Genomic DNA, 12,694 nt, shown 5'->3' with positions numbered 1-12,694 from the left:
GTTCAGTTATTTGATCATCCCTCACTGACCTGCCAACCTGGTCATAGGCAGCCATCTTGTGAGAGTATGAGAGTCAATTTGCATATTACCTTTTTATTATATAGGATAATTTAAGCAGAAAGAAATATTTGTTAGTTGAAAAGGAAAATTTTTAAATGACTGAGTCAAATTAATCTTTAAAAAATGAATGTGTCCAGTTTTTTGGCCTAAACAATCCATTCACTTTCCTCTTCAGTGTCTCTGTGATCATACCAGACTGGGGCAGCCCCCTAGATTTGTCAGTGCTTCTGGAATGCCAGGGCACCTGCAGGATTTAACTGCCCACATTTCACCTTCAGCTGACTATGAGGCTGCCTCTTTTCCTCCATATTTGAGTCATCGCTCAAGGATTCCTGAGGGCAGAGATTGACATTTACAAAATTAGCTATCTCCATGCTTCAGTTTTGTCTCAGAGACTCTAGATTTATAACATATGACATTCAGAAAGGGCCCAATGATTCATCCAACTCAATTCCCTTACTTAGAGAAAGACATGATGACTGCTCAAACCCTAGAAGCTGATTAATGGTAGAGCCAGAATTAGAAACAAGATTTTTTGACTCTCCACTAAGTTCTATTTAGCCACAGACTATGCAAGGGCTCTGACTTTTTACCCAGATTTTCCATAAAAGGCTATTCCTTGTCTCAACCCTTCAACCATTGCAGCAGAGGGGCGGTATGGCGGCCACGCTATGCTATTGATGACTTTTTACCCTGTAGATAATATCATGACTCTTCTTTCCCAGTCTCTTATGGCTTTGCAATCATATGTTCCAGGGATCATCCACTTTATCTTTTTCCAAAGAGTACACAACTCAGAAAGACTCTGGCTCACTTTTCCTAGAGGAGAAATCAGGTGTTACAGAAAAACAAGTCTCATCAAAAAGGGAATTTCAGTGTCACACAGCATTTTCTTCATGATATAAAGGTGGGGTGCAGTTGAGTAACAAAAATGAAGATTTGAGGTATTCATTTATTTCTCGTTGCAACAAGACAAACAAGTGTAATCCATTTTTAACAAGTACAAATGGTAGCAATCCCAAGAACCTTAAGTATACGTATAAGACAAATAAAACAAATGTTTGTCATATCATGGGCATCAAACTTTAGAAGACTTTGGAAGAGTCACCATAGGCCCTGAATACCAAGGCTGATGTGCAAAATGAACTTATCATCTAAAGTAAAATAAAACATTAATATTCAAATACTTTAACAAAATTCAAAATACAACCAGTACACCAAGAATGATCCTTAGCCAAACAAAAGATCAAGAAACAAAACCATGAACAAAAACAATGCAAAAAAAAAGAAAGAAAGAAAGAAAGAAAGAAAGAAAGAAAGAAAGAAAGAAAGAAAGAAAGAAAGGAAGAAAGGAAGGAAGAAAGAGAAAGAAAGAAAAGGAAAAGTTCATCCAAAAAGACTAGATGCCCATCAAAATCACATCTCTTCTTCTGATTCTTGTTCACGTTCAACATTTTTCAGGAGTCCAACTTCTGAGGGGCAGGTCCTATTAAGTCGAGTTTTAACCAACCTGAGAAGAATGAAAGGCATTTCACATTATGCTGTTTAAGATTAAAAATCCAGAGCAATATGTACTTCTAACAAACCCAAATTACTTGTGCAAATTGGAGAGGCACCCCAAAAGAGAAAATCACTTTTATTTGGCTTTGGATGTACTTGAAATATTTATTTATTTTTTATTGTTTTTAAACAATTCTTAATTGTTGAAAGTATTACATTTGTCCCCCGTTTTTCCCCATTGACCCCCTCCAGTCCACTCCCTGCCCCTGGCCCTCACCCCAATGATCCCATTGTCTGTGTCCGAGGGCCATGGATATATGCATACTATGTCCTTGGTTAATTACCTCCCACCCACCCTCCCCCACCTTCCCTCTGAGATTCCACACTCTGTTCCATGCTTCCATGTCTCTAGATCCACTCCATTCATCAGTTAAAAATTGTGTGGTTGTTTGTTTGTTTTTATTAAAGTAAAGTATAACAAGCAAACAGATTCAAGGTAGCTTCTGAATGCACAGCATGATTATTTGATGATGCATCAGAAGATGCCTAATTATTCAGAACTTTTATCATTTCTAAAACTAACAAGACAATCTCTGGGTTGTAGAAAGCCTTATGAAACCAAGCTCAGCAAAGCTTTTCCAAGTCTGCATCCAGCTGTATGTTATAAATAGGAGCCCTCTTCTGAAAGGAAGTGCATAAAGTTATCTCTTCCCCTTGTCAAATCTGGGCTTTATTGAGCCCCCACTCGAGCCTTCAGAGAGGTGCTTTTGTGCAGGCCACAGGCTGGCCACTGCATACGGTGATCCAAGTTAGAAGTGCACTCTACCCTTGTTTTTGTAAAGAGAATCTGTAGGATTGGGGGAAGCAGCAATTGCAATTTTTGACATTGGAAGGTACTAAGCTTCTTAGGATCAGAAATTAAGCAGGCTTTCCCTTTCTCTAATGTATTAATATGTAGAAAAAGTTGTGTGTGTTTTTTTCTGTGCAAGATTATTTGTAAAGACATTGTACTGTGACCATATCAATAAAACATATTTAACTTCCATAAATACATGGGAATATACAAGCAAACTTGATAAACCAAATCATCAAAATCATTCTCACTTTATGAAAAACTCCCCTAGTCTGTCTGCATCTTTACCCTTATTATCTGCCTTTCTTTTTCTTCTAATCAAGGTCTGGCCTGCCTCTATCAATATGCATTTGAAGCATAGTAATCTCTGTCTTGGGTAAAAACTGCTGTTTAAAATTTTAACCCTGCTATTCTGGCTTCTGTAAACATTTACTTGCTTAAATAATAAAGAAAAATAAGACTACTTCCATTCCAGAGAGGCCATAAACTATTCCCCAGACAGTATGTCAGTGATGGCACGAGGCCAGGCCTTGAGATATGGTCTCACGGCCCTGTCCCAGCACACGGGACTTTTTTTTCAGAAGGTCCAGAAGTCTTGTTCCAAATTTGAAAAAAACAAAGAGCTGAAAAACATATAAATAGGAAAGACCTCCACTATATTGGGCCCCAGAATTTGAGAAGCAAGATTTCCTCTGGGCCCACTAGCACTAGCAAAATGAGAGGGACTCCAAATAAATTTGGCTTATTGATTAAGGCATCTTCTGATTTACAATATAACACATTTTCTTTACTTGTGCTCTGGGTCCCACTAGAATAAGAGCAGAGTCATCATTTTACTTACAGCCCTAATCCCAACCAAAGTCTAGAATAGTGTCTGGCACATAATGGTGGCTCAACACACATTTGGTAAATCAATGGCCTTTGAAGCAATCTACCAGGAGTTCATATCACTCACCTATTCATAGATAATTCATAATTCTTCAGTCACCTCCAATTCAACACTAATTCCTCCAATATATAACAACCACTGAGCAGTATTTAGTAACATTTGTTGACTCATCAAGAGCCAACGAAAACTCAAAATCACTTGTCTTGATTATTAATTGACAATTGATGCTGCTTCCAATATCCTCAACTCTTCAAGGCATTGTTCTCATGAAAGGCTAATGTCTTAATGTCTGGGACAGTGTTTGTGTCATTTAAAAAACAAAACAGTTTTTCTACACTGTACAACTTCAATGCATGCTAAATGAAATGCATTAATTAGTTAATTTATTCTAGATTCATTCCTGATAAGTTTTGTAAAAAATAAAACAAAGACACAGCTACTTACTACAAAGTAATTGCTAACACAGACCCTACTGATTTTTCCTTTCCCCCCTTCCTCCTCTCTGGATTATATCTGCTATTGCTTCAAGCCATGAGGATGAATATTCACATACTTGAAATAGGCTCTATCTGTACCTTGTAGCTCTAGGTATTGGCACATGCAGAAATGGCCACTGGATACAGACTGAGGGATGGCATAAGAAGAGGAAGTGCAAATAATTACTAGTTCCTGGAATGATGCAAATTCAGGGAAATACAGTCAAGGTGTGTCTGGCTTTTGTTTGCCTGTGTTCCTCTGGATTAATATGAGGAAGAGCTGAGCTGAGACTCTGGGTGTGCTTCCAGAATCTATCTGGAAATCAAACTTCCAGAAGTCAAATTATCATATGCCTGGCATTGTGTCATCTGTATTTTGTTCTTCAAAATAGTTCACATAAATCATTGCTTAGAAAACCAACTTGAAAATGTTAGGGTCAAAAATAGAATATTAATCATGCTCTGTCAATCATGATTGTCTTGTTCTGACTGAAGAAAGGACATGCTAATCTGGCTGGGAGTTGTACATCCTTGGGACATGGGAGTCAACCTTGGACCTGGCAATCAGCCTTGGACCTGGGTGTCAACCTTGGAATGCAGTCCATTCTCATTCAAGAACTTCCTAATATCATGTAAAGATTAATAACCTTGTTGCCAAAAATAAAAAATAAATGGAGTCTCATCCCCAATCCCCATTGCCTACTTCCCCATGCCTATAATTCCTACTTTCCCATGTAATCTTTGTCCTAACCAATATGAACAGCTGGCTTATAGGAGATTGGAGAGCATATTTTTTGTGGATGACCTGCTGCTCTCCCATACTGCCAGCATCCTATCTAATAAAAGAAAAACATGCAAATTGACCATACCTCTGCTACACCCACAAGCCATGCCCACCAGCCAATCAGGACTGAGTATTTAAATTAACCCAACCAAGATGGTGGTGGCACAGAGCTGGAGCAAGCAGGAGGCTTGGGTTTCCCCTGCCCTGGCCTCTGCTCAAGGTTACAAAGTTTCAATTATAGAAGATAAATAAATCCCATATACATGCTTCCCCAGCTTATGCTTGGGTCACCGGGAGGAGGGAAGGGAGGAAGGGGAGCATGGCTGGCCTGCAAACCACTACAGGCCCCACACCCCAAGAAAACCCCATCCTGATCCAGGACATCCTTCAGGGCAAACCAGCCAGCTCCCACCTGTGCACCAGGCCTCTATCCTATCTAATAAAAGAGTAATATGCAGATTGACCACCACTCCAACACACAAGATTGCTGCCCCCATGTGGTCAAAGATGGATGCTCCCATATGGACAAAAGATGGCCACCACAAGATGGCCAGCAGGGGAGGGCAGTTGGGAGGAACCAGGTCTGCAAGGGAGGGCAGTTGAGAGGGACCAGGCCTGAAAGGGAGGGAGTTGGGGGTGATCAACCCTGCAGGGGAGGGCAGTTAGGGGTAACCAGGCTGGCAGAAGAGGGAAGTTGGGGGCAACTGGGCCTGCAGGGGAGGGCAGTTGGAGAGGGGAACCAGACCATGAAGGGAAAGCAGTTAGGGGCAATGAGGCTGACAGGGGAGGGCAGTTAGGGGTGACTGGGTCAGCAGGGAAGGGCAGTTGGGGAGAACCAGGCCTGCAGGGGTGGGCAGTTAGGGACAATCAAGCTGGCAGGGGAGTGGTTAAGGGTGATCAGGTTGGAAGGCAGAAGCAGTTAGGGACAATCAGGAAGGCAGGCAGGCATGAAGTTGGGAGCCAGCAGTCCTAGATTGTGAGAGGGATGTCCAACTGCCTGTTTAGGCCCAATCCTACTAGACAGTCGGACATCCCTCGAGGGGTCTCAGATTGGAGAGGTTGCAGGTTGGGCTGAGGGACACACACCCTTGTGCATGAATTTTATGCGCAAAATTGGGATAAATGCTCATATATGATTCAACCCTGTCTGTGCTTACTTGGCTCAAGTACTGACAAGCAGCCCAAAACCATCAGTTGTCCAGTTTCAAAAATGGGCAATATTTCTTAACCCATAGAGAATGGCTTTTGAAATAGCTCTGTGCAACAGGTGTGTTTAAATATGACACTTAGCCCAGATGGCATAGATCCATGAATCAGAGGGTTCCTAGTTCAATTCCCAGTCAGGGCACATGCCCAGGTTGTGGGCTCAATCCCCAATAGGGGGCATGCAGGAGGCAGCCAATTGATGTTTCTCTATCATTGATGTTTCTCTGTATCCCTCTCCCCCTCTCTAAAATCAATAAAAACATATTTTTAAAAATAAATATGAAATTTAGTAAAACATGTAATAAGATTTCCAAACAGAGAGGTTTCTCCTGTGAGCTGTCATAATCAAGACTGCAGGCATGGGACTGGATGAAGCAATCTTTGAACCATTTGTCTTGGAAAACTGGGAAGTACAGCTTCATTTTTCAGAGACTTGAATGGGGTTGGGGGAGGGCTGAGGGAGGGAGAGAGCTGGGGTCCCATAACTCCATTTTGTTGCCATGGTAATCTTTGTGCTATGTCAAACATACAATGTCCTGAAAATCCATCACCTTTCACCAGGTCATAAGCTATTCCACAGTCAAACCCTGACAATGAGGCTTTCAAAGAGCCTTGTGATTATGAGACTGAATTAGCCTATGTGACCTCACTACAAGTCAGTATGGTACTGACTCTTTGTGATATTTTTTTAAGCTATTGCTTAAGTTTATATCAAAATGTCAGAACATGAGCTCCCAGTCTTATATGTTCAAGAGATATGAGAACAAAACTGATAAGCGTATAAAACATGATTTCCGAACAAATGAAGCCTGAATTCAAATAACTCTGAAACAGATCTATTAAAACAGATTGTTTATTGAGCACCTACTATATGTTTGACAGTGTGCCAGGAACTGTGAGAAAAACATGAAAAAGTATTTCCATCAAGGCAACACAATCTAACAGCTAAAACTAACATGAGCTAAGCACAAACATCACACAAGATCACAGTTTTTCAAATGTTTCATAGAGACTAAAGTGATGTAAAACTCTTGAAGGGGATAAGCTAAGGCTAGGATAATCACAGTAGTTTTTGTAGAAGAGATTGGCATTTAATTTGATATGCCAGGTAGAGGGAACTACAAGGTCAAAAGGTTAAAGGGAGGGGAGGCAGAGGTTGAAAATAAACATGGCATTCCTAGAGAACTGTAAGCGGATATGAAAATGATTAAGGGTCTGAAGGTTTCTGAAACAGGAAAAGACAGTAGTCTTCTTTTGGCTCTGAAAGGGAGCTGACATGCAGCAGAGAGGGTCCCTGAATGTTGGCATTGGTCTTGGAGGCTGCCCAGCTCCTAAGGAGATGAGGCCCAGATGTCAGCCTAGAACAACAGAGGGAGAAGCCAAGTTTCACTCAATAGCAGAGCTAGCCTTACCAACCAGCTCAGGCACAAACTTTGGGGGAATGGAATAGGACTCATAGAAATTAGTCAATGGGAAGATAAAATTTCCCAGCACCCAAAGCACTTAAAGAGGCAACTATGAATCAAAGTGGGCTGACCCAAAGCCTAGCAGAGACATCTGGGAGACCTTTTCTTAATGGTTTCTTTACTCAGAGAACCAATGGTTTCCTTACTTCAGAAACTCAAAGAAGCATAAAGCAGGAGAGGTGATGAGGCGGGGGAGGGGGGTAACTGAGAAGGAGGAGGAGGGACAAGTCTAAAGAGAGGAGTAAAAAGCTAGAAGTCTGAGAGTAGAAATATAGGAGGCAGAGGTTGAGACCCCACTAAGCCAAAAGCAGCTGCTGAATTTTAAAAATCTAGGGAACCTGATAGATGTGTACTGTCCAATATGGTGGCCACTATGAATATGGATATTTAAATTAATTAAAATTAATGTGACACTAGGAACATGTCAACATGCTCAAAAATCACATGTAGCTTATGGCTACCATAATGAAGGCTGCAGATAAAGAACATTTCAATCAAAGGAGTACGTACGCATTGCTGGATGCATGCCTAGTAGCTAGGATCAGCCAGGCCGCTTGTGGTTTGGTATAAGTTACCTTGGAGAGAGGACCCATGTTCACCCCTTCCTGGTCCTACTCATCCTTCAAACTGCAGCTTAATTCTCAATTGTGAGGAGGCCTCCTCTGAGTTCCAATCGTGCTTTCTTCTACTATTTCCACTTATTGCACTGTACTTAAATTGTCTGTCTCTCCCCACAGGGTCTACACTTACGAATTTTTTATACAGGAGAAGAACAGGAATAAGAATTAGCAAAAAGAACAAGGACAATAAGAATAACTTTCATTGAGCTCTTATTATGTTCTGAGCAGTTTAAATGCATAATCTTATTTAAGTACTACTTTTATCCCCATTTTGCAAACAAAAAAACTGAGACTTATTATAGCTAATCTGCCCAAAGTCAGACAGAACAACAGAACTAGGAATATGTGTTCTTATCAATCTGCTCTATTGCTCCTCACCCATCATAAAACATTGTATCAGGGTTCTTGTAAAAACATGCACAGAATCTTACTTTTAGAAATCTATGCTAATAAAAGGGTAATATGCTCATTAGAGCAGATGTCTTCCAAACATCCTTCCAGAGAAAGCCACCGTAGCTGCGAAGGCCAAAAGCAGACAGCCATGGTGGCAGCTGTGAGGGCTCAAGGCAAGCAGCCACAGCAGTGACTGCAAGGGCTGTGGGCTCAGCCAGCCATGAGACCCCCGGAGGCTGTGAGGCCCAGGCTCAGGCAGCCATGAGCCCTGGTGGCTGTAAGGCCTGGGGCTGAGGCAGCCATGGGCTTAGGCAGCCATGAACCCTGGCAGCTGAGGCCCAGGGCTCAGACCTTACAGCCACAGTGCCCCAGCTGGCAGGCAGCAGCAGCGAGGAGGTGATGGGGGTCATGCCTTCCCCTGGTTGGCTGGTTGCCTCCCGCAGAGGGAGATCAGACTGGGGCTTAGGCCCACTCCCCAAGCCTTCAAAGTAGGACATCCCTTGAGGGCTCCTGGACTGTGAGAGGGGGCAGGCCGGACTGAGGGGCCTCCCCAATGCATGAATTTTCACCCACTGGGACTCAAATCTACACTAATAAAAGAGTAAGATGCAAACTGATGGTGCCTTTGCAACACCCACCAGCCAATCAGGAGTCAGTATGCAAATTAACCCAACAAATATGGCGGGTTAATTTGAATACACAGGCACTGAGCAGTGAGGGGGAGGGCAGTACATTTGTGTTGTCACCATGGCAACAATGCAGGCATTCCATACCGCCCCAGCCACTCTGGGCCTCTGAACAACGTGGGAAGGCAAAAAGGCGTCTCTGAGCAGGAGCAAAAGGGTGGATCTGGCCGGAGCGAAGGCAGTGCTGGCAGCCAGAGGAAGGAAGGCCCATTCTTACATGAATCTTCATGCATCGGGCCTCTAGTATTAGAATAGGTGTCAAATTAATCAGGTACTCAAATTTAATGGGAGACAAACATGTTGGTCAAAAAATAACACCAGCCCTGGCCAGTGTGTGTTATTGGTTGGCCATTCTCCAGTACACCAAAGGATTTCCATTTCAACTCCCAGTCACAGGCACATGACAAGTTATAGGCTCAATCTCCAGAAGGGGCCTTCAGGAGGCAGCCAATCAATGTTTCACTTTCTCCTTCTCTCTCTGAAAATCAACAAACTATTCATAAAAAAAAAAAAAAAAAAAAAAAAAAAAAAAGACCCAGCCAGTGTGGATCAGTGGTTGAGTGCTGACCTATGAACTCTGTCAGGGCACATGCCTGGGTTGTGGGCTTGATTCCCAATAGAAATTGTGCAGGAGGCAGCCCATTGATGCTTCTCTCTCATGATTGATGTTTCTATCTCTCCTCCCTTCCTCTCTGAAATCAATAAATATATATATTTTTCCTCTCTGAAAAAAAATATATAATATATACAATATACCCAATATATAACATATTTTATATATATATATATATATATATATATATATATATATACACACACACACACACACACACACACATATATTTATATATATATATATATATATATATATATATATATATATATATATATATATTAATTGACACCAAGCTTGGGAAATACTAGAGTTGATATACGCCTGGGCAAATGGAGGGCTCAGTCACTGCAGGTGTGGGAAGGGCCATTTATAAGAGGAAAGAGCATATGCAAATGCATGGAGGCACAGAAGAGTGTGTTGAAGGGTGAGTCATAGCTCAGAGGCACAGCAGACACTGCTGAGCTATTCTAACTTTAAACCAGCATTTATTCTTTCTATTGGAAATTCCCATGTTTGCAGATAGTTTTCTATATGACACTGTCTGGTGGAATGCTAATGAATAAAATCCCCTATAATTTTAAGTTCATACTATCAAGTCTTGTTGATCATATATCAAGGAATAAAACTTCCATGAACAAAAATTACTAACTTACCAGATGACAAAAGCATAAAGCGCTCCAATGATGATAAAGGTGAACGCATAATGCCAACAGAAGCATATGGTGAGAAACATAATGTTGTCATGATCCAGTAGATCCCATGCAGGACCTCCGCTGGGGGGATAAAGGACAAAACCAATCTGCAATTTAAAACAAAAACACACATTAAAATAATCAGCCACATTTCAACATGCTTGGTTCCAAGAAGAATGGTAACCAAGACAACTTCCCATTATCTGAAATATACAGAGAAGACATCAGGTTTTATTGTCTGTTTTAGTAATATAGACAGTACTAGTAGGTCATATTTTTGGGGGGAAAATGTAAGGACATTAAAAGATCAGTTTTAAGATATGCATAGTAATCACCTCTGAGGATTGGTGGACATTCAGAGAATGTGCTAGGTTTCTAAATTGTGCAGTTTCACTTGGTTGCTTCAAAATTAGAATACAGAAAGGTTTTAAAATAAATAAATGCCCACAGCTAATACTATGTTTATGATGAAAGGCTGAAAGCTTTTCCCCTAAGATTAAGACAAGATGTCTGATTTTACCACTTCTGTTCAACATTATACTAGAAATTCTATCAGAACAATTAAGCAAGAAAAATAAATAAATGGCATGTAGATTGCAAAGGGAGAAGTAAATTTATTTATATTCACAGATGACATATATAAATATTAAAAACTCTAAAGTAGGGGTGTCGAACTCAATCAGAGAAGGGGCCAAAATCTAAAATCCAGCCTAAATCGCGGGCCGAATGGTTTACTGAACAGTCATAAACTGTCATTGTGATGGAAACGCAGCGGAGTGCAGTGATGACAGCGCGGTGCGGGCCACATTGCAAGGCCTGGCGGGACGGATTTGGCCCGCGGGCCTTGTGTTTGACACATGTGCTCTAAAGAATCCACACCAAGGAAAACCGTTAGAGCTACAAAATTAATTCAGCATACTTGCAAGTTTACAAAATCAACATACAAATGTCAGATGTATTTTCCATATGCAATGAGCAATCCAAATTAAACGGGGGTGGGGGGGGAATTCCACCCACTTTCAATAGCATTGAAAAGAATAAAATAGAGAGGATCCAAGATGGCTGCACAGGTAAACACCTAACTGCAGCCGCACACAACAATTTCAATGGAATACAACTAAAATATAAAATGGACATTGCCCAGAGCTACAAGTAGTCGACTGACTGAAAATTCTACAACAAGAAGGAAAGAGAAAACCAGAAGGAAAATCAGAGGAGCTGAAAAAGCCTAAGGTACGGAGACATGCTCTGCGCGCGCACGCGCGCGCCCAGAAAGGACAAAGCTGGAGAGGAGGAGAAGGCTGGGTGCCTGCCTGGCGTTCCCTAGCAGGAAAGAGATAAAAGCCCCGGACTGGGCTGAACCCCAGAACCGGCAGCACTGAGCCCCAGTTCTGGGCCAGACCCTGGGGACCCAGGCTCAGGCAGGGGGAGACGGAGCTGTGAGGCGGAATCCCAGGGGAGCGGCGAAAAGCAGAGCCCCCGGAGTAGCGCACATTGCGCGCAGAGGACGGAATGTTGACTCTGATGCTGGATTGCCCTAGCGGGAAGGAAACAAAACCTCCGGCTGTGCTGAGCCCCAGTTCCGACTGCTCTGAACCCCAGTTCTAGGCCAGACCCTGGGGACCCAGGCTCAAACAGAGGGAGACGGGGCTGTGAGGCGGAGTCCCAGGGGAGCGGCGAGGGGCAGAACCCCCGGAGTCGCGCACATTGCGCGCAGAGGACAGTCTGTTGACTCTGATGCTAGACTCCCCTAGCGGGAAGGAGAAAAAGCTCCAGACTGGGAAGAACGCGATGAGGAGCAGGAGCTTCTGCCGGACACCGGCCAGCCGGGCGACGGAGTCCCCAGGGAGGGGGGGAGGAGGGGTGCCGCTGGGCCCTCGACTGCTGATCGCGGGCCACGGAGACAAGGCCGGGGGCTGCTTCCTGGGTGGTGCCGACCCTGGCAACAGGCTGGAGCCGAGCAGGAGGCCGCGGAGAACAAAGGGGCGCCGCAGGCCAGCCTGCTGAGCTTCCAGGACAAGGAGGAAGAAACTGAAGAAGTTTTCAATGTGAAGAAATCAAGTAATAGCAAAAGATAGTAAAATTACTTAAGAAAGAATACAAAGAAGATCTTGAAAAATCAAAGACTAAGACAGAACTCAACTCAGCAGCCAACATTGCAACATAAATGCATTTAAAAAAAAATAGGACAAAATGTTGGCGCGGTGGTGGCCAGGCCCAGAGTGGCCAGGCCCAAGGCAGTGGCAGCTGAGCCTGGAGCAGCAGCAGCCAGGCCCTAGAGAAGCAGCAGCCAGAACCAGAGCAGCAGCAGCCAGACCTGGGGCAGTGGCAGTCAGGCCTCGGGCAGAGGTAGCCAAGCCCAGAGTGGCCAGGCCTGAAGCACCCAGGCCTGGAGCGGCCGGGCCCAGAGCAGCAGCAGCCAGGCCATAAGCAGCCAGGTCGGGAGTGGCCAG

General features: G+C 43.2%; 1 protein-coding gene across 7 annotated transcripts in view; it reads right to left on the bottom strand.

The window, feature by feature from the left end:
* Positions 1-998: 998 nt before the first annotated feature.
* The window catches only part of TMEM45A (transmembrane protein 45A), a 110,191-nt gene continuing 98,495 nt past the window's right edge, over positions 999-12,694 (bottom strand). For 5 of the 7 annotated variants that reach the window (XM_036447553.2, XM_036447549.2, XM_036447554.2 and 2 more), the window contains 2 exons: positions 10,203-10,348; positions 6,606-7,126 (listed from right to left, as the gene is read on the bottom strand). In XM_036447553.2, the coding sequence (XP_036303446.1) occupies positions 6,976-7,126; positions 10,203-10,348 (297 nt within the window). In that variant the 3' untranslated portion in view covers positions 6,606-6,975. Of the gene's footprint in view, positions 1,348-1,432; positions 1,571-4,132; positions 4,201-6,605; positions 7,127-10,202; positions 10,349-12,694 lie in introns of those variants that run through there. The other 2 variants (XM_036447550.2, XR_004989566.2) reach the window with 2 other exon arrangements.

The sequence above is a fragment of the Pipistrellus kuhlii genome, unplaced genomic scaffold (assembly GCF_014108245.1).
Source record: "Pipistrellus kuhlii isolate mPipKuh1 unplaced genomic scaffold, mPipKuh1.p scaffold_m20_p_2, whole genome shotgun sequence".
Taxonomy (NCBI): domain Eukaryota; kingdom Metazoa; phylum Chordata; class Mammalia; order Chiroptera; family Vespertilionidae; genus Pipistrellus; species Pipistrellus kuhlii.
This window is presented reverse-complemented; position numbering and strand designations above follow the sequence as displayed.